This window comes from Ictalurus punctatus, chromosome 11, assembly GCF_001660625.3.
Source record: "Ictalurus punctatus breed USDA103 chromosome 11, Coco_2.0, whole genome shotgun sequence".
Taxonomy (NCBI): Eukaryota; Metazoa; Chordata; class Actinopteri; order Siluriformes; family Ictaluridae; genus Ictalurus; species Ictalurus punctatus.
The window spans coordinates 7,017,530-7,039,033 of record NC_030426.2 but is presented as its reverse complement, the minus strand read 5'-3'; the positions used below and the strand labels follow the sequence as shown (position 1 = coordinate 7,039,033).

Genomic DNA, 21,504 nt, shown 5'->3' with positions numbered 1-21,504 from the left:
GTTTTTGCATCATTTGTTTAATTGGCCTCTCTTTATCTAGCTTTAGGACTTTTAGGTGATGACGATCTGATCACATTTCATGTCAAATTTATGCAGAAATACAGAAAAATGTAGGTTTCACAAACCTTCTTCGGCACTGTGCATGTGCTCGATGCGTTTATTAGGACAACCCAGAAATCATAATCAAAGTCCAAAGAGGGTGTCATAACACAGGCAGACAGGGATGAGTAAATCCATTTTCAGAAATCCAGAATAATGTAAGTCAAGGTCAGGACATTGATAATAATGCTACAAGGGACTAGTAAACCATTGCAAAAACTTTTGTAAGAGATTAAAAGTCTGTTTCTGAACAGTTGTTGCCACAGTGAGTAGGGAGTAAAAAAAGCCATGCTTTTTTGCCTGTTGGACAGTGAAAAGCACTCCTGGCCCATAGACATCCAGTAACTCACATTAAACAGATGGATGCCGAACAGGTTGAAAAGTAGCCTGTGGAGTGTAAGACATCAAGATAGAGGGAGATAGTGTAGAGAGAAGATGAGGGAGAGTGACTGAAAGGCTGTCAGTCTCTGGCCCTGGCCCTAAGCCCATCAATCTCTGGTGTTATGTCTCCTCTCAGCCCATGGATACAAGCTGTCATCTCCACTCTCTGACTAGCAACCGATGAGAAGTAGCAGCCATGTTTTCTAATCAATCTGCGACCTAATAGGTCATGAATGAGCAACCCAGGCTTGCCAATAATGCTTTGCGTGGAGAAAGTGAGGCCTTACATTTGTATCAAACCCGGCTGATGTCCTGCTAACCCCCACCACTCCTTACATGTGATTCTTGCTAATTGACATCGCAATAATTAACTCAAGCCTGTGACTCCTGAGTGTGTCCAACTGCACCAGCAACAACTGCTCTTTTTCCCAGTGCCAGTTCATTAACACACCACATTCTCAGCCTTAATTAGAGACAAACTGTGCTCCCTTAAAAAGAATTTTAAGAGAAGAGAGGAAGGCAGAAAGGCAGAGGATTTGAAAGGGAAAAACACTGTGATTCTCTGGAAGATGCAGAAGAGTTCTTGGAGCAAATGTGAGCAAATGGTACAGCTTGAGGAAGGACTTCACAGATACATTCACCCATAAAACTATTTGATGCAAATGGTTTCTAATTAATCGTAAACACATGGCGAGGTCCAGTAAAAAAACGTGCTTTAAAACATGCACAGGGGAACTGGAGATCTACTAAAATGAATGAATTTCTTTCCCCTGAGCTGCTTTCTTTTCAGGCCGAAGATGGAACAAACAACATGTGTTAACTTTGAAGTGAGCTCTGTAGGGGACAAAAATCAAGCCTAATTGCAAACATGGAAAGCTTTTGATCAAATAATTGTAAAGTGAGATTGTTTGGTGATTTTGGTTGGGTTTAGTTCAACTGTATTCTACAAGTATATTGGCAAAAATGTTCTGCATTTGTGACCAGCGTTACCAGATACATGCTTCTTGTAAATGTCATATCCCCTTTTCCTCAAACATAGCCTGCAGTTAGAGCAACAAACCAAGATACTCACCAAGGCCAGTTGAATATAAGAATAGACAAGAGTAAAAGAAAGACTTTCAAATATGGGTGCTAACAAGGCAGCACTGGTGAAAATCAAGTGTTAATTTCTGAAACTTTCAACACAACCAATAATTATCAAGAAAATCAAGAGGAAGTGCCAGAAAGGATCTGGCCAATTACTAGTTCAGACATTACACTTAAAGAATTACTTTAGAATTACAACATTTTTGTCTTTAGTTTAGTTGCACCTACAAAGATTTATTAAGGATGAAATACACTTTTTTGTCTGGAGAAAATTTTGCAGAAGCAGGTTTCAGTTGAAGACAAAATTGTAAAAATTTACCGTCTTACCGATGGGAAAATCAGCTAAAGCATAGCTACGTCTACATTAATTCGGATAAATTTGAAACACACATTTTCTCTATGTTTTGGCCTTCTGTCCACGCTGAGATAGCATTTTTGTCTTGCGAAAAATTCACATTATAGTGTGGACTGAGAAAACGAAGATACTCAAAAATGATGGCATATTCTTAGTCATGTGACACAGCCATGTGACCCATTCAAATCAAAACCAACAAGATGTTGGATGATGGTGTACTGCAATTGTTGTGCCTGCTATCCAGTTAGATAGCATTGTTAAAGTTTAATGTCACTTTCTACTACCTCCAGATTACATTTTTAAATAAATGCCTGCCAGAAGTGATTCAGGCCAAAGCCTCGTACAGTTTTACACGTGCAGTACAGGGATGTAAGCATTTTCAGATGTTTCAGTGTGGACAAGCAATTTTTAGAAAACTTTTGAAAATACCAGTGTAGATGGAGTTTTCAGATCTGGATTAAGGTGGATGTAACCTTCATCAGAAAGTTTCTAAAATGATCATTAATATTACTACCATAATGTGGTTTCATATTAGATGTGCCCAGCACTTTTATACCACCGATGCCTAAACAGAATATTTGAAAATGTTTTCAATCACCTTTATTCTTCCAGGAGTCACAGGATTTTATATCGATGTTTTCTATAAGAACTTTTTTTTACACTGTGTTTTCTCTCCAATTTTGTCATTACCAATTCCCACCCACTAGCTAACTACCTTCTATGCACAACAGCTACCACCTGGGGAGGGTGAGCGCTAACATGTACTTCCTCTGTGACACATGAAGCCATGTGACACACAAACTGCTGCTCAAGCTATGTCAAAGTAGCTCACAGATGCCCATGATTGGCTGGTGTCTCTATAACTGTCAGGGGAAAAAGTGCTACCATCCTACCCAGGGCCAGTTATGCTCTTTTGGACATCTAGTCAGGATTCAAACATGCAGTTGGTGATTTTGAACTACCTTTAAGGGTGAATGAGCATGCGAATGAGAGCGTGTGATATCCTGCCATGGTGTATCCCTGCCTTAAAGCCGAGAGTTCCTGGGATTGTGTCTGCATCCCCTGTGACCCTGACAGGGATAAAACATTTACTGAAGGTGAATGAATGTAACAAGGCTCATTTGTGATCTTAAATCAGGGCCTGCGTGTACTTATGTAAATAACTATGCAGCAAGTTGTGTACCACTGAAAATGGCTTGTATGCAACTCTGCCTGTGTGGAGGAGTCACACTCTTGTAGCCTTATGTTCGAGTAAATGAGCAGATCATATAAATGTCTCATATTGCCAATTATTTATTTTCATAATGCATATTAAACATGCCTAGCATATCTGTACTCTTTAAAATCTGTTGACTTGACTGGTATTTTTCTGCTTGATTTACTTTGCCTTTGAGGTTTTATTCTTTCCTCACCACTGCCTTCTGTATGACTCCTACATATCAGCTAAGTATTTGCTATTGCTGATGCCATGATCATTTGGCCTTGAGGCTGTGGTACCTCAGCCACTCAAATCATTGTTTTGCTTCACATTCAGAAAGCTTCAAAAGACCATTAATCATTAGCCAGTGTTGTATGTTTGTGCATGCAGCAGGACTGTAGCTTATCTACACCTCCTGGCCCACTGTTTGTTTGAAGCATTAGGCTAACTGCCTTGACGGATATAATTAATTGATGAATGCATTTATCCAATTAGTGCTCCCTCATGCAATTAATCAGATACCCCCTAGTGTAAATCCAATGCTGTAGGTCACAGCTAGTCAGTCAGAGGCTTCCAGACCAGGTCTATGATGTATAACCCTCCCCTTGTCTCCCCTCCTCACAGTTCTTGCCTTCACCACACCTGACTAACTCACACATCAGGCTCTTGGGCTTATTTGGATTCTTGCTGAGTCTGAACATTCTTGGAAAAAAATGTTTGCAGGTAGATTATTCGTAGAAAAAAAAAAAACTTTTTTTTTTTTTTTTTTTTTTTTTTTTTTCCCTGTGTACAGGCTTTTGTTTTGGAATAAGAACTGCAAATTGACTAATTAACATGGCAACAGGGTCTGGAAGAATGGTTCTGAAAAACTCATTCAAAAATCAAATTTGTTTTGCACTTATTTGGAGTGAATAAATAAAATCAACCTTTTTATTGCTGCACAACAACAGTAGTGGAAAGGGTCAGAATGACGCATGTTGACAGGTCAAGCAGGTACTGATTACAGAAAAAAACATGCAGGAAAGCTTACAAACAGTTTTACAATTCAACTTCAGAATTTGTTATGCTTCGTCAGTTGAGTAGGTGCTTATATAGAACCAGAAAGAACAACCATACACACTCACCAACCACTTAATAGGAATACATGCACACCTGCTCATACATGCAGTTATCCAATTGGCCAATCATGTGACAGCAGTGTAATGCATAAAATAATGCAGTCAAGAGGTACATTTATTCTTCACATCAGATAACAGAAAGTGGAATAAATATGATCTCATTGACTGTGATGGAAGGCAAAATCAAGTGAGTGGCAGTTCTGTAGGTGGAAATGCTTTGTTTATGAAATCATAGGAGAATGGCCAGACTGGTTTGAGCTAACAGGAAGGCTACAGTAACTCAAATAAGCATTCTTTACAAATGTAGTGAGCAGAGAAGCATCTCAGAATGCACATCACACTGAAACTTGAGCTGAATGGGCTATAATAGCAATCACATCACATGTCACATCTGTCAATTAAGAGCAGGAATTCAAAGCTACAGTGGGCACAGGTCTATCAAAACTGGACAGTTGAAAATTGTAAAAAGACCAGAATATGTTTTGGTAAACCTGTGAGCCCTGTAGCTTCAGATTCCTGTTCTTGGCTGACAGGATGGGAACCCGATGTGATTTTTCTGTTGGTGTAGTACATCCATCTCAAGGCTTGGTGTGTGTTGTGCACAGTGAAATGCTTTTCTGCTCACTTTGGCTGTAAGGAGTGCTTTTTTATTAGTTACTGTAGACTTTCTGTCAGATCAAACCTGTCTGGCTATTCTCTTCTGAACTCACTCATCAACAAAGCATTTATGCTCACTGGATGTTATTTTTATTTATTTATTGTATTTTTCTGCATAAATCCTAAAGCATGGGTGTCAAGTTATTTTTAGGTGATGGGTTGCATTATGCTTAGTCTAATAATAAAAATATATATATTTTTAGAAGTAATATTAATATAAAAAACATAGCACTTAATATTACTAACTGGTAATTGATGGTGGTATTTCTTTTATTTAGTCTTGACAATGTTAATTTTAAATATTACTATGCGTGTAATCCAGGGTGTTTTTTTTTCCATTAAGGATTCTACATTTGACCATTTTTTGTAAGATTGTAGCCCATCATTTGTCAATTTTTTAAGCCCTTATCCTGTTCATCAGTGTAAAGGAGCATTATATGAGAAGAGATATTATTGGGTGATGGATTATTCTTAGCACAGCGATGACAATGACATGATTGTGGCAGCAGAAATGTTGCCATTTTAACCCCTTAAACTCTCAGATTTAGCATTCTTCCTACATACATGAATCTTTTATTGGTTAAAACTGGTATACACTTACTGGCCAGCTTATTTGATTAGACAAGTTTATTACTAATTATTATTTCTGTCTGTGTGTTCTATTTCAGATGGTCTGCTCATTTTCCATCATGTTCTCTTGGAGACTGTAGGAGGCCCACTGTGGATGCAGCTGATACTTTATTGAAGACAGCTATGGCACAACACCAAACAAATCCTGCTCTGTATTCAGTACATTATGCGTTTCCTGCAACCAGAATTTCAGCATCTCCTAGTTTTTATGAATATTTGCATTCAGGACTGTGGCATTTTATTTAACTACTTGTTTCTTTGTTTGAAGAGTGAGCTCCATATCCACATATGGTATGGAACAATAGAAATGGCCTATTTTGACACATTTGTCTTTTAAAAGTTACTAAAAAGTAGACCAACATTACTATCAGCTATGTTTCTTTTACTTGGAAGAGAATCATTGGGATTACTGAGCTTCAGCCTGAAAAAAACTCCTGAACTATTTTACTTGGCTATCTTGATTTCCAAGCATGTCTTTGTGCTCTCATATCTCCCTGCCCAATCCCTGCTTATGCCATAGAGTGTTGGTAGAAGACCTAGAACTTTGTGGCCTTGTACCCAGCACAGCAGTGTGAACTCTTCTTCCTGACACTTGAGCACTCCTGAACAACTGGGTACTAACTGTGCATTTCCGCTGGAAATAATGCCTCAGTCCCTTTCCAGCAGATGCAAGTTTTAAAAAAAGAGAGATAGCTATTGGATGTATTGAACCCAAGCCCATTTTATTAAAGCACATTTACTTGGATTATTTTTCCACACTCAATAGCAACACTGGAAAGAGAAGTTATTCTTGATTGTGTCTTTGAATCTTTGCCACATGTAGAAGACTGAGAGTTGTCTAAAATGGCTGCACGGTGGAGACAAAGGACAAACGCGCTGGTTGTGACTCTCGGAGTGCTGCACTGCTGGGGATTGGGGTCCTGTTATGATGAGAGGACTAGTGTTTTCTCAGAGGACAAATCACTTGAAAAAGGCCCAGTGACCCGTGAAAGAGTGAAGAGAGGATGGGTGTGGAACCAGTTCTTTGTGGTGGAAGAGTACACAGGAACAGAGCCACTTTATGTTGGAAAGGTACGTTTATTAAATATGAAACTTTTTTATTATTATTATTATTTTAGGGCTTTATTTAATTTGCATTGCTCTATGTTAATATTTATTAAAGTCTATTGAAATGTTCTTCGCTACATCTTTATGAAAACTGTGTTTTCAAAACACATTGAATGCCAAGTTCTTACTTTGTGTTTCCACGTGTTTAACCCTCATGTGATACGAAATGCAAAAATTAATTAGGAGAGGTGACTTTATTTGCATAGATGAACAAGAGTATTATTAATTCATATTTCTGTCTCTGTGAAGCAAATACATGAACATAACTACTTAATTTAAATATTTTTAAATTATATAATAATAAAACAAACCAAAAATCCCAATATATTTTTTTTTCAATTATGCAAAAATTTAACATTGTTTTTAGATACAACACTGATGTACTCTTTATATAAATATATTATGTAAATTGGTTGTTATTTTGTACTCTATTACACAATATGACACTTCCATGATCTTCTATTGACATGCTCATCAAGCACCTTTCCATTCATTTACCTGTTTACTATTAAAACTCACCTATTTGCTATCAAACTCCGTTGAAATAAGTCTTGCACCATCATTGTCTCTGATGAATCCAAGCTTTTGTTATCTTCCAGGTTTGATTAGTATTTTGACCCATAGCCTTTTGTTTATTTACATGTTTACTTTTGGTCTTGTCCAGTTTATGTCTGTTTGTTGATCATCTTACCTTTAGCCTGTCTCATGTTTCTAAGTATTGACTAGCTCTTTTGTTTGTCTGCCATATTGGTTTAAATAAAATCAGAATCCCTTTAGACAGTGCTGTCGCTGAAGTGGGTAGCTCCAGGATTTGTTCCTGAGCTTGGATGATTGTCTGTCTGGAGTTTCTGTACTTGTTCTCCCTGTATCCATGTGGGTTTCCTCCGAAAAACAGGGCTGTAGGTGGACTGGCTAAGATAAATCGCACATAGGTATGAATGTGTATGTGCATAGTGCCCTGTGATGAACTGGTGTTCCATCCAGGGTGTGTTCCTTTCTTATATCCAGTGTTGCTGAGATAGGCTCTGGATCCACTGCAACCCTGAGCAGGATAATGCAGGTACTGAAAGTGAGTGAGAAAACATGCACTTACATCTGTCTGCTTGGTTGGCAGCAAAGTTCGTGTCAGTACCAGGGTTGAAAAAGTGCTGAGAAACTATATTTTTTGAAAGTGGAAATATCCAGCCAAAAATGTATCCCACATCAATGTCATGATCGATCAGATTTGTACAAGAAGGAGCGTCTGAAAATAATGTTCGGTAATTAAATTGATCGTCAGTATGCTGCGAATCTGTCAAATGATAAAGCTGAACATGCAACGAATTCAGTGCTTCAGAATTCCGTAAACGACCCTGAAGAACGGAATCCCCAGGATAGACTTCATCTACCTCCCCACCTACAATGACAGAAGTCGATGTTAAATCAGTAGGGTTATCAACACCACAGGAATCTGTTAGAAGAACAGGTTTAATACAAGTGTCAAGGACATTGATTTTGTTCCTGCTAATTGTTATAGTGTCAGTGCAATCGCTAAAAGAATAATAAGGATTTAACAAGTTTACATGACACACTCTAGTCTTCTTTTTCCGATCTGGGGTATTGATTAAATAATTAAGGTCAAAAGTCTGCGAACAACAGTGTATGGTCCCACAGACTTGGCTTGAAATGGTGACATGACAATAGGCAACAGCACAAGTACCTGGTCACCTGATTGAAAAGAATGCACCTTTGCCTGATGAGCAAAAATCCTTTTCATTTGGTCCTGAGCTTTACTTAGACATGCTTTTGCCACCTGGCAAGCTTCAAAAATTCTTCGACAAAAATCACTAACATATGAAAGAACATTCTTTGGTGGATCAGACCTTTCCCAGTCAGCAGGTAGAACAGCCACCGGACCTCGCAGTCAAAAACAAGCTCATTCAAACTAAAAACGGTACTTTCCTGAACAGCTTCCCGAGCCACCATAACTAACCAAGGTAACTGTCCCTCAGTGGTGGAATGAACTTCCAACCTCAATTCGGACTGCAGAATATGCCAGTATCTTCAAAAAACAGCTGAAGACGCACTTCTTCCGTGAACGCCTAACTAACCCCTAAAACGCCAACCCCACTTTATCCTTTATATATATGTATAAAAAATAATAATAATAAATTTACTCTGTCCCTTACACCTCTCTGCACTCTCTACACACTTTGCTTTTCTAAAACTCAAATAAAAGATCTTGTATGGTAGCACTACTTTTATTATTCTCCGCTTGATACATCGCTTTGCTTGTATTCCGTCATTTGTAAGTCGATTTGGATAAAAGCATCTACTAAATGAATAACTGTAAATGTAAGCCAGTCTCCCAGTCTTTACCCATTTGAGTATGACCTCAGTAAAGACTTTAATGTTTGGTGAAATCTCTCCATTGCTCCCTGACTCTGGGCATGAGAAGCACTGGAGAGGTTATGTTTAATATGAAGTTGTTTAAATACTTGACCAAACAAATTAGAAGTAAAGTTACTCCCTTGATCAGACTGAATAATTTCTGGTATTCCAAAACACTGAAATGAACTGAATGAGTGCCTTTAAAATCAGTTTTGCATTTATAGAACGCAACGGGTACACAACTGGATATCTAGTTACCTGGCACATTATTGTAAGCAAATATTCACTACCTGCTTTTTACCTTGACAAAAGGTCCAACACAGTCCACAATTAGATACTCAAACGGCTGGCTGATGGCCGGAATTGGGTAAAGAGGTACCAGTTTTAGGAACTGATTTGGCTTACCTGCAAGTTGACACGTTCGACAAGATTTAATGTATTTAGACACGTTGCAATTTTGGCCCAAAAACCAAACAATTTTTTTTTTCTAACAGTAACATGTCTTTTTAACCCCCAAGTAGCCAGACGTATCAGACAATATTTAAGCCAATGCCCTAATCAACATGTTACTTCAAGTATAGGACTCAGTTTAAAAAGGTAATACAGACTTGAGAACAAAAGTTTCCAACAAGCCTGTACCTCGCAGGATTACTGCTGGTAATTCATCTATAGAATCAATCAATCTGACAGAACCTTCTGTAACAAATGGAGTAAATGCTGAAATACCCGATGTACAATTTCTCTGCATGTTAACCAATGCTGGGGCAGCCACAGCTAAAGTTTTATAGGGGGCGAAAATTTAAACTTCATTTTAGAAGTGTCTCCTTTTGCTTTTAACAATGGACCTTCATTTTTCCAGTCATTTTTCAAATACATGACAATAATTACATGTATTGTCTATCTTTTCCCCAAAAAAAACTGTGCAGTTTCCCCCAGCTGAATCAACAGTTTAAACGCAACAGTTTAATATATTGACCAGACTTACGCCAGGGCTCTTTTCTAACATTTTTCCCTACAGGTTTTATGGCCACAAGAGCTTTTATGAATCAAAAAGAGTTCATCAGTTATAATGGCCACCTCGTATGTAGCAGTAGGTTTAGGCTTACTTCTGCAAGTTGCTACACAATCTGAACCGGAGTTCTTAAATTATTCAAGCACCAGTAACTTCAATCATCTAGTGTTTTTACATCAGAAGCCACACACCACCGATTAAAATAGACTGAGATATCCCATACAAACTAAACGTGTTTGTTTTTCACTCCCCCCACTCCTCCAAATGAAAGGCAGATTTAGTGAAGTTGGTTGCAACAATAAACATTCATTGATATAAATAGAAAAATATTTAAAGCAAGACAACACCACAGTCTGCTAATGTCTGTCCGCTGCAAGAATGTTACTGAATCGAAATAATAGAAAATTAAATACTCAAAATAAATGGCAAAAGCAAGTTAAACTAGAATACAAACAAAAGCCAACGCCAAACACAACGCAACAGAGCGCAAGCTCTCTCCACAGGCCCACAGCCTAATCCTTTATAAAGGGAAGAACAGGTGGACATCATTCTCTTGATGAGCCTCTTAGCCACACCCACCAGCCGTCTGTAGCAGGAAGAGCAGGAGACCTGTCACACTACATTGGATAATAAAATGAAATGATTGGATGGTAAACTGAACCTGCTTGATGTACAGCATATACTCATTGGCTGGATAAGCGAAAAAGAGACCTTTTAGGTTCGTAACAAGTACTTTGGATATTACTTATGTATAGTAGCAATGTACAATTAATCAAGTATTTTCCACCCCTGGTCTGTACATTTCTTAGGCAAAATTAGAACAGATATACTTAGAACTATGTTTTAGATTTCCTTTTACCTTTAGTCTGATCGGATCCAGTGTGTGTGGATTTATTCATTATTCAGGAGTATGTGTACGCTGGACAAGATGGAGCTGATGTCTAAATGGGAAATCAGGCAAGGGGGAAGAGGTGGGGGTTGGATGTCTGGAGAGAGATGATTTTATTAATAAAATTACCCAGAATTATTGCACACCATGAAGCCATAGAACAAGCCAAGACAATTAATAGTGGCTGCTGGTGTTGCTAGACCCATTTATCGCTGAAGGTATCAAATACTTTAATTAGGGCAATATAGGATTAAATACGACCAGCATGCTTTTTATCACCAGTAACCATTTAAAATGCCTTTTTTTTCTCACCTCCGCCTTTCCCTGTGTCTCTATCTTCTGTAACTCAGCAAGGATGCCAAGAATATAGGGTTATTATTCTGCTAATGAAACATGTTTTTTTTTTCTCTTCCTAAATGGTCTCTGTCTGTGCTATGAACTGGCAGTTTTTCTACATACATTTGGATAATGAATTTCCCTGCTCTTCCATGAACTGTTTGACTAACATTACTTAAGCTGTTTTTTTTTGTTGCCAGAAATTACTGTGTATCTTATTTGATAAAGTAACATCCATCCATCCATTTTCTGTACTGCATATCCTACACAGGGTTGCAGGGAGCTTGGATACTATCCCAGGGAACTTTGGGTACAAGGTGGGGGACACCCTGGATATCGCAGGGCACAATTGCACACACATTCATGCACTACAGACAATTTAGAGATGCCAATCAGCCTACAATGCACTTCTTTGGACTAAGGGAGGAAACCAGCATACCTGTAGGAAACATGAAGCAGGGGAAGAACATGCAGACTCTGCGCGCACAGGCGGGAATCAAACCCCCAACCCCGGAGGTGCTAGGAAAGCATAGCAACCACTAAGCCGCACTGCCCCCTTGATAAAGTAACAGTTCTACCTACCTACCTACCTACCTACCTACTTACTTACTTACTTACTTACTTACTTACTTACTTACTTGCTTATTTATTTATTTATTTATTTATTTATTTATTTATTTATTCAGTCTGAATAAATCAAGATTGTATAAATTAATAATTTTAGCAAATCTGTAAGACAGTGATTATTACCGTTATTGATAATGCCCTATTGGACAAGAATGAAAGTGTCAATATTGGGAATTTTGCAGTTTAGCCTATATCCAGTTAACGGGAAAACATTTATGCACATCTCTTCCAACCAAACAGAGTTAGCACAACATTACTTCACTTTGAGAACACATTAACATCTTATCGTCACCTCGCCATTATTTAAATATCTCATTCACTACTCCAGACTTACAATAACAAGGAATATTGTGATTCCTGAACTGAACATGAACATTTTGAATGTAGCTGCTAATACCAAGTTTTTGAAGTACATAAGCCATAAACTCTATGGATGCAGGCTACTTGTCAAAATTAAACAAAAGGGCTCTAGTTTCATGCAAGCACAGGTGTAATTTTTGGACATAATGCATGTCATTATACACTGTACATCATACAGTGCCCTCCACTAATATTGGCACCCTTGGTAAATATGAGCAAAGAAGGCTGTGAAATATTGTTTTTATAAACAGGTTTCTCAAAAAAAAACTTTGTTAAATATAGGTGTGCAACAATTATTGATACCCCTGTGAATGCATATAAGAATAAATATATTTGAAGTATATTCCCATTTATATATTTTTAAAAAAATAGTATACCTGGGTGACTAGGAAAAGGAAATTGTTCAAACATGACTTCCTGTTTCACAGGGGTATATATATGAGGTAACAAATAGGCCAAATTCCCTTAGTCTTTCATAACAATGGGTTAGACCAGGAAATATAGCTGTTGTGTGTCAAAAGGTTGTTGAGCTTCACAAAATAGGAAGTGGCTATAAAAATAAAATCTCCAAGGATCACAGCTGGAGAATTGCAGATGTTAGTTGCGTCTTGGTGTCAGAAAGTCTCCAAAACTACAATCCGAAGTCACCTACATCACCACAAGTTGTTTTGAAGGGTTTCAAGAAAAAAGCGTCTACTCTCATCCAAAAACAAACTCAAGCATCTTCAGTTTGCCAGGCACTACTGGAACTTCAAATGGGATCGGGTTCTATGGTCAGATGAAACCAAAATAGAGCTTTTTGGCAATAAACACCAGAGGTGGTTTTGGCACACACAGAGAGGTAGCCATATGAAAAAGTACCTCATACCCATAGTTAATATGGTAGACACATAAAATGCAACGTGCAAAGTCCCTGCTCTGAAGTGTTGGTGCACACATGGGAATTGTAATGGGGGAATTGAGTTGATTTAGATATAACCATACCTTTGTGATAATGTATTCTATCTTGTTCAACATTTTTTTTTTTCAGTTTCTCCACTCTTCTCCAGGTACCTGTTCATGCCAAAAGGTTCTTAATATTCCAAGATTAAATTGTACCTTGTGCTGTATGATTACCTTCTAATGATCTTGTACCTTATTTGCATGATTGTGCCATAATAATGCAAATACAAATAAACATTATAAAATTCTAACAAGGCACATGTGGGTGTGGAAGAACAAATCCATCCATCCATTTTCCACACCGCTTATCCTACACAGGATCATGCGAAGGACATTTAAACAATGTTTTTTGGTTCATGCTTGTTCAATGAACCATAAATAATTATTGCACATGCACCTGTGGAACAGTCCTTAAGACACTAATAGTTTATAGGCGGTAGGCAATTAAGGTCACAGGTACAATAACTTAGAACACTAAAGAGGCCATTCTGCTGACTTTGAAAATCACTAGAAGAAAGATGTCTAGGGTGTCTGCTCACCTGTTTGAACATTCCATAGGCCTGCTGCAGGGAGGCATGAGTACTGCAGATGTGGCCAGAGCAATAAATTTTAATGCCTGTAATGTAAGACACCTAAGACAGTGCTACATGGAGACAGATTACCATTACCAATTACCATTTGTCCCCCTAGACATGATCAAGAACTTGCAAATGTCATGGTGAAAGAGTTGGGTAACATCTCACAGCAAGAACTGACAAATTTGCTGCAGTCCATGAGGATGAGATGCACTGTAGTACTTAAAGCAGCTGGTAGCCACATCAGATACTGACTGTTACTTTACCCCCCCCCCCCCCCCCCTTTTTGTTCAGGGACCAAACATTCCATTTCTGTTCGTCAAATGTCTCTCAAAGTTGTTCAGTTTATGTCTCAGTTGTTGAATGTTTTTATGTTAATACAGATTTATTTACACATGTTAAGAAATTTGCTGCAAATAAAAGCAGTTGAATGTTGAGTATATATTCAACTTCTTGTCTCTCACAATAGTTCCAACCTGCTTTATCATACACCATTGTGCTGCTACTCAAGATAACTGCAATCAGGTCCCTGAATGTCTACTGCCTTGTTGCCCTCAACACAATGATTACAAAATTCTTTGATAGCTAGTGCTAGCTCACATCAAAACCAGGATTCCTGCCGACCTGGACCTACAGGTGACCTATAAGGCAAATAGATCCACCGTTTCTGCCGTCTCCATAGCAATATAAACCGATCTGGAGAAAGAGAAATTGTATATAAGGATGCTCTTTTTTGTCTGACAAATGGATCTCCAAACCACTCAACATCAGCACATCAATTTGTGACTGTAATATGGACTTTCTCACTAAAGGACCACAGAATGTCAGAATGTACACATACACCTCTTAACACTCTGACAGTCACCACCAGTGTTCCACAAGGATGTGTACTGAGCCCACTACTGTACTCACTATTCACTCACGACTGTGTACCTAATCACAATATGGATACTATTATTAAATTCGCAGATGGCACCACCATCTTCAGTGTAATGTCAGACAACAGTGAGACCTGGCCAGAAAACAATATGGCCATGAATGCAAAACAAGACCAAGGAAATCATAGACTTCAGGGAATTGAACAGGAACACTCTGCCCTCAATATAAACAATGTAGTGGTGGAGAGTGTGGCTGGATTCTATATTCTGGGAGTCTGTGTAACTGAGAACACAGCAACCTCATGGTCAATTTCTACCATAACATTGTGGAAAGCATTACCATATGCTTTGCGAGCTGTACTACTGCTGACTGGAGAGAACTGCAACAGGTGGTGAAGACAGTCCAGTTTATCATTGGAGTGAAACTACTGGACCTAGAAGAAATCTACCCTAGCTGCTGCCTTAACCCTCTTACCCCGTATGGCCGAAAAACCGGCTTGCCCGTCTTTGATCTATTCCCATGAGGACGATAGTCCGGCTTGGTCGTCTATGCCAAATCCCCGTAAGGCCGATATAGAAGATTTACATTGTAAACAGGATTCTAGAAACCGAAACTGATAGAGACGCAATCTCTCCTGATTCAGACCCTGATCCGTCTTCATCTTCAGCATCAAGTAGTGCGACTGACACTGCAGGGGTCTGGAGTCATAACCTGACCATCTCTGTGCATTCGTGAAAACACTACCTGCTGGTCTGATTATCACCAGAAGCATTTTTCGTCATTTCTCTAGTTAAAATTGTGCTCTAAGTTTAGTAAAAACACTGAACTGCTTCATTTTCAAAGTAATATTACACAAATACATTATAATAAGTTGTTTCAAGGCCTAAAAATGTTAAAATTAAAATGTTGATTATGGCCCAGGAACTCAGGGTTGGCTTGCTGTTTCTCTGGGGAATATAGGGTTATGGGATATAATACTGTGGGAACTTAGGGGTAAGAGGGTTAATAAAGCCCTCAGTATCATCAGGACCCATCCCATCCTGGACATTGCCTGTTTGTCCCCTTGCCATTGGGAAAATGCTACAAGTTCATCAACATACACACACACACACACACACACACACACACACACACACACACACACACACACACACACAAGACTAAGGAACGTCTTCCCCAGAGCTGGTCTGTCTAGCCCATCTGGTCTCCTTGTCACACCAAGCTCCCCACCACACACCCTGCCCATGAAAATAAAGGCTGTTAAACAGTCAATGTAGTGCAGTAGGACTCAGGTGACACATACCCCAGTCCTATTGACATTGTTGATGTATCATCCTGCAAAATGGAACATGCGCTAAACCAGCAACTTCCTACATGTTGCACAACATGTAAATATGGTACTACAGACATCAATACTTTATTTAATAGGATTGCACTACCTCATCCTCTCATTGTCTGTTTTGCATTACCTTATCTTTGCATTGACATTGAAAGAACAATATTTACACACACATACTTTTTCCTGCTTCTTTTGTATTATATTCAGTATTATATCATAATATACATAATATAATGTATGTGGCATACTTTTGTAACTACTTGTTGGCCAGATTGCTGCTAAACAAATTTTATGTGCCTGTGTAAGGACACTTGTGTAGTACCCTTTAAATAGAAGTATATATAAGTGTTTGTGTATCAGCACAAACACAGTTAAGCCAAATGGAGTGAACCCATAGTTGGTGGCTGCAGCAATGCAACTTTACACACTTTTTCTTGAAGGAATACAAAAGTCAAATGTTAGCAAAACCTTCATCTAGTTAAAGTGAATTTTCATTCATGTGAGGTTAGTTTAAAAAATCTGTCATTGTACTGTTACCATTTGCATGGTTATTGAAGCTCATGTCTTTTTCCATCTAACTGAATATTAGCTAATCTAAGACTTGTTCAATAAATAATGCGACAGTGTCTTTTGTTTTCAGAGCATGCAGAGTGAGCTGAGTAGAAGTAAATGTCACTATGTGGTCACAGAAATGCTCTTTTCCCATACAGCATTCTTGTGCACAATGCCCCTTCCCAAAGCTTTACCCCCACTCTAAAGGAAATTGCTGTACAAAATCATTCCATGATTTCATTCAGTTTACAGTATAACATATTTTAACATATATATGGCGGCAGGTAAATCATCTGCAGGTAAATTTTAATGAATTGAACAACCACACCTGTTATGACTTGATGGCACATGCCCTGGCTAGTGTTATAAACTCATATTTGTGTCACAAGTCACAGTAATTGATTTGGTAATATAACTTTATTATTGGGCTGGGGAGAGACAAGGGATAAGGGGATACATGCTTGTTGACACAATGGTACTGGCCGGTTTCAATTCCCAGATACTATATGTCAGACACATCCATCATGATAAATCTTGGCTCTGTCCTGAATTAATGTAAATACGTCTCTTAATATATTGTAAGAAATAGTAGAAGTTACAGATTCACCATCAGATACACTGCATTTTATATAATGTAAATAGGAAGAATTTACATTTGTTCACTCAAGCTACCCAGGTAGTTGAAGCTACCATGTGTATGATTTTTAAAATGATGATTGAATCAAGGGAGAAAAAAATACTTTAAAATATATTGTTGACCTGACAATCCGGTATTCACAGTCAGCACTGTGTCAAGGGTGTCGGGTCAAAATTAGCACCTCATATGCCATCTTATCATATCCAAACTAGGCTTGGTGATTGACAAGAGAAGACTAAGCTAATCAGGAGAGAGAGAGAGAGAGAGAGAGAGAGAGAGAGAGAGAGTGAAAGAGTAAACAAAAGGGAGTGAGAGTGTCGGATATCATACTATGAAAGAAAAAAGAATGAAAGTTTTAGCTTTTTTTTCTGAAGTAGTAAGGCCTTTATTTGTTTTATAATGTATTAGGAAGTTGGTAAATGATGGATAATAATCAGATGACTTATTCTTATTGTGGAAATTCTGTTGTAACTTAGTTGTGCAGTTGTTTAGCTAGAGAACTCTGATACATGGTAGTGATTAATAGTAGGTATTTGTGACTTTCTGTATATTTTTGTATTTCAAATCCAGTTATATTGAGGGAGTGAGTTATTTGAGCCTCTGTATGTGTGATCCTGATCTGTTTCTTTTATCACTATTTTTATCCTTTTTTTTAATTAATTAATTTTTTTATTTTTTTTTATTTTTAAACACTATCTGGTTTATGCTATCTGGCTTTTTTGACAGGCTGGAGTACACAATGAAGTTCTGTCCAAAGACAGTGAACTTGATGCAGATGTGGCCCTTAAGAATGTGCATTTTTTTCACATGGTTTCACATGATTCGTCATGTGTGATCTCGCGGCACCCTGCAGGCATGCTTCTTAGAATTTAAATTAATTTGTTGTGCTTCACACAATAACCACAAGGCGACACATGGAACAACATACTGTAGCTGTACACATAGTACACAAAAAAATGGAATCGTGTGGTTGGTTAGATTTAAGATTATTATATTCCTCATCAAAAACTATAGTAAACCTAATTTTAAGAAGTTTCTAATTAAAAGGATTCAATTATACAAAGTAAGTGTGATTGAGTCGCCTAGGACAGGTACAATAACAAAACAAAAACACGTGATACCGCTTGAAATCGCAGGATCCTTTTTCCTTTGACATGCATTTTCAATGGCCACTTCTGTATGCTACAGTCCTAGCTTACAGAATTGGCCATTGAAAATAAATTAATAAATTCCATTCTTATTTTTTTTTTATAATTAGCTAAACATGTTAAAGATAATAAAATAAATCATAAATTTCATTCTTATGTAATGATATGAGCATGAGCAATGTAATGGATTTTCGTATGTGTATGTTTGTTGTTTTTCCTGTATGCAAAATAGAAATATTTGAGTTTTCTGAAGTAATTTGATAACCGATAACACGCCTATCTATCGACTCAAGGAATGTTCATACTTTAATATGACGTTGAACAATGGATGTTGTTCACTATATTGGTTTTTATTTATCTTCCATGAGTGTGAAAATAGAGTAAGTGTATCCTTGGTGAGAGTTTATTTTTTGGTCTTTGCATGCAAAGGTTTTCTGAGGTAATGTATAGATGATGCTACACCAGTTTTCGTAGTCTCGCAACCTGAGGCATCACACTGGGTACAACTGCTGTGTGCGGCAAAACATGATGCCTATTTATACTCTATTGTTATCTTTAGGATATGATATAAGCTTGCATAACACAGGTGGTTCACAGTGTTGGTTGTCTCTGTGAATGTGCAAAATATAACTGTCCCTGTGTCCAAAATGCAATACTACTTCCTATTTCCTACATAGTATATGGGTACTCTGTCTTTTGGCCACTAATGCACTGCAGTGCACTGTGGGGCCTCGGGAGTATGCAGGATATTATACACCATGCTTGATATATAAAATGACAACTCCCTAAATAGTGCACCATATAGTGGAAATATGTGGTTTCAGTAACTGGCTATTGATGTTTGGTCTTTGCTTGCAAGTAAAGTTTTCTGAGGTAATTTGAGTTTTTTCATGTTTGTCATTTTGTCTGTTGAAAACAAATTGCACTCTTGCAACTCTAATCAAGCCATATCTAATCAAATAACGCTTTGTGCCCATGTGATCATACACCTGTTTCACTATTCATCTTAGGCTACCCGTAGCTCAGTGTTTCCCAAAATGGTCCACAGGTGTTCAGTATATTCTTCATTGCTGGTCCCAGGGGTGGCACCGCTACTCTAAAAGTGGTGGGGCCAATTTTATATCTGAGAGAAGAAGTACATCTGCCATTTGTCTATAATAAACATACAGACTAACTATGTATATATTGCTATGGAGCCAGGGTCTGATTATAATACAATAATAGGGCACAACACTCCTTTTAATGAACGTCAGTGTAGTTTGTTTCGACCTCACACCCATCATTTTGCATTTTACTCCTTGGGCAGTTAATAACCGCAAAAAATCCATTTACAAAGTCAGATAACACTAATTCTAAAATATATTTAAGAATTGAAGATTTTCATGTTCCGCGATAGACTATTTGTCTCTGTCTGTTTCGCTAAACATTTTTTTTCAGCAAGCCTTGCTTACTTTATTTGAAGGATGTAATTTGAGGAATGTCCCTGCAATCGATTCAGAATACAGAATATGTGCAGATGTCGCTTAAAATATTGAAACGTTAGCGATACTGACTCAACACACGTTTATTAAGCAGTAGTGAGCACCAAAGCGCAGTTAACACTTTATCACTCATAGAAAATCCCCTTTAGGAGAAATGCACCCCCATCCCCCAGCTGAAGTGATTGATTTTTCAACTGAGTCAGACCTGACTGTTATTGTTTGAAGCGCTGGGTCACTACACCCGTAGTTTGAAAAGTGCCGGGTCAAATGCCAGCTCACCCCCGTTGCTCCAGCAGCCCTGGCTGGTCCTGAAATAAAGCAAAAAATGTGAGCTGAAGACTGGCTTTGGAAACACTCCCCTTAGCCAGTCCTAGTAACCACTGTGAAGAAAATATGTAACGTCTCTTCTTTTGTATCTTAAATTTGATGACTACTTATTTACAGTCATTGTAAATCGTTTTTTTTTTTCTGTGCAAATAAGGTCAGGAGACTAGGACTGAAATTATGTTCTTTATTGTCGTTTGCAGAGATGGTGCTCTTGAGCACACACATTCATAACCAGTCTTCTGTACAATGCACACACATTTCCCAAAAAATATACAGTGTGAGGTCAATCATTAAATCTGCATCTTGTTGCAAACCTGCCCGTCAGATCTTATGTTCTAGGTTTACACATTCTTGTAGAAAGAAGATGCAGTCCATAGTTCACGCATGATCAGACATGGGTAACAGAATGCAATTTTAATGTAAAGTAAAATAAAACAAAATAAATTCTACAATCCTTTTATGTAGCACATCCATTACTCCAGGTGTTCTGAGTGTCAGTGAGAAGGCAGGGGAGAGAGGAGGCAGAAGAGTGTGTTAGGGCAGGTAGATGGCCTTGGAAGATGCAGGGACCAAAAGAAAGATGAGATGATGCTTAATTGAATTTAGCTTGAAGGTTTAGTAGTGAATGTTCTGTCATATTAAGTCTGGTCCCAAAACCAGCATAACAGAGATACTAAACTTTGTGGTCAAATTGGTTGGAATGAGCTTTTTTCCCCCTTATGCACCATTCAAATATTTCTGCCCCTAGAGCTGTTGTGGAGGAGATGATGGCTTTTATCAGAATTAATATAAATCACTGACATACACTGTGTTTCAATCCTGGCCGATTATTGGACACAGATGAAGCAGTATGAGTTCTATAAATAGCCAGAATGATGTCCTGTAACTGATTGGAGAAACTGTGCTTCCAGTACAAAGACCTACAGTACAACGGTCCACAGTCTAGTGCCACAGGAAAAAAGTTTCTCCATTCTGGGGGTGTGATGGGAAAATTTCCTGAAAGTTCTTTGCCTAGCTTAGCAGACACACCCCAAAAATAGAAAACAAAAAAAGAAAACAACGGTAAAATGGGCAATCAGAATATTGTGTTTGTGTAATCCTGGTCCTGGTGTTTCCCTTGTCCTGAACATGTTAGAGTTTTCATTGCTCCCAAGACACTTGATTAAACTAATGAGCTAATCAACAGGCATTCCTGATGGCTTCGATGGCAATGATACAACTGAATATGCTATGATACAATCTGAAGTGATTCAGTAGCCTCTGATTAATGTGACCAGATTTGTTCAGAATCTGGAGTTGGCTCCTCATTGTCTCAGTACAATCTCAATGCTAAAAGTTTTCAAATGTTCCTATTGTGAGAGATTTGCTGCATGCTGACACATACTACTGTGGGATAACC

The 21,504-nt window shown here is 38.1% G+C and overlaps 1 protein-coding gene across 2 annotated transcripts in view; it reads left to right on the top strand.

Moving 5' to 3' along the window:
• The window catches only part of LOC108271544 (cadherin-22), a 273,022-nt gene that overhangs the window by 106,401 nt on the left and 145,117 nt on the right, over positions 1-21,504 (top strand). For both annotated transcript variants that reach the window (XM_017479185.3, XM_017479184.3), the window contains one exon: positions 5,563-6,595. In XM_017479185.3, the coding sequence (XP_017334674.1) occupies positions 6,368-6,595 (228 nt within the window). In that variant the 5' untranslated portion in view covers positions 5,563-6,367. The remainder of the gene's footprint in view (positions 1-5,562; positions 6,596-21,504) is intronic.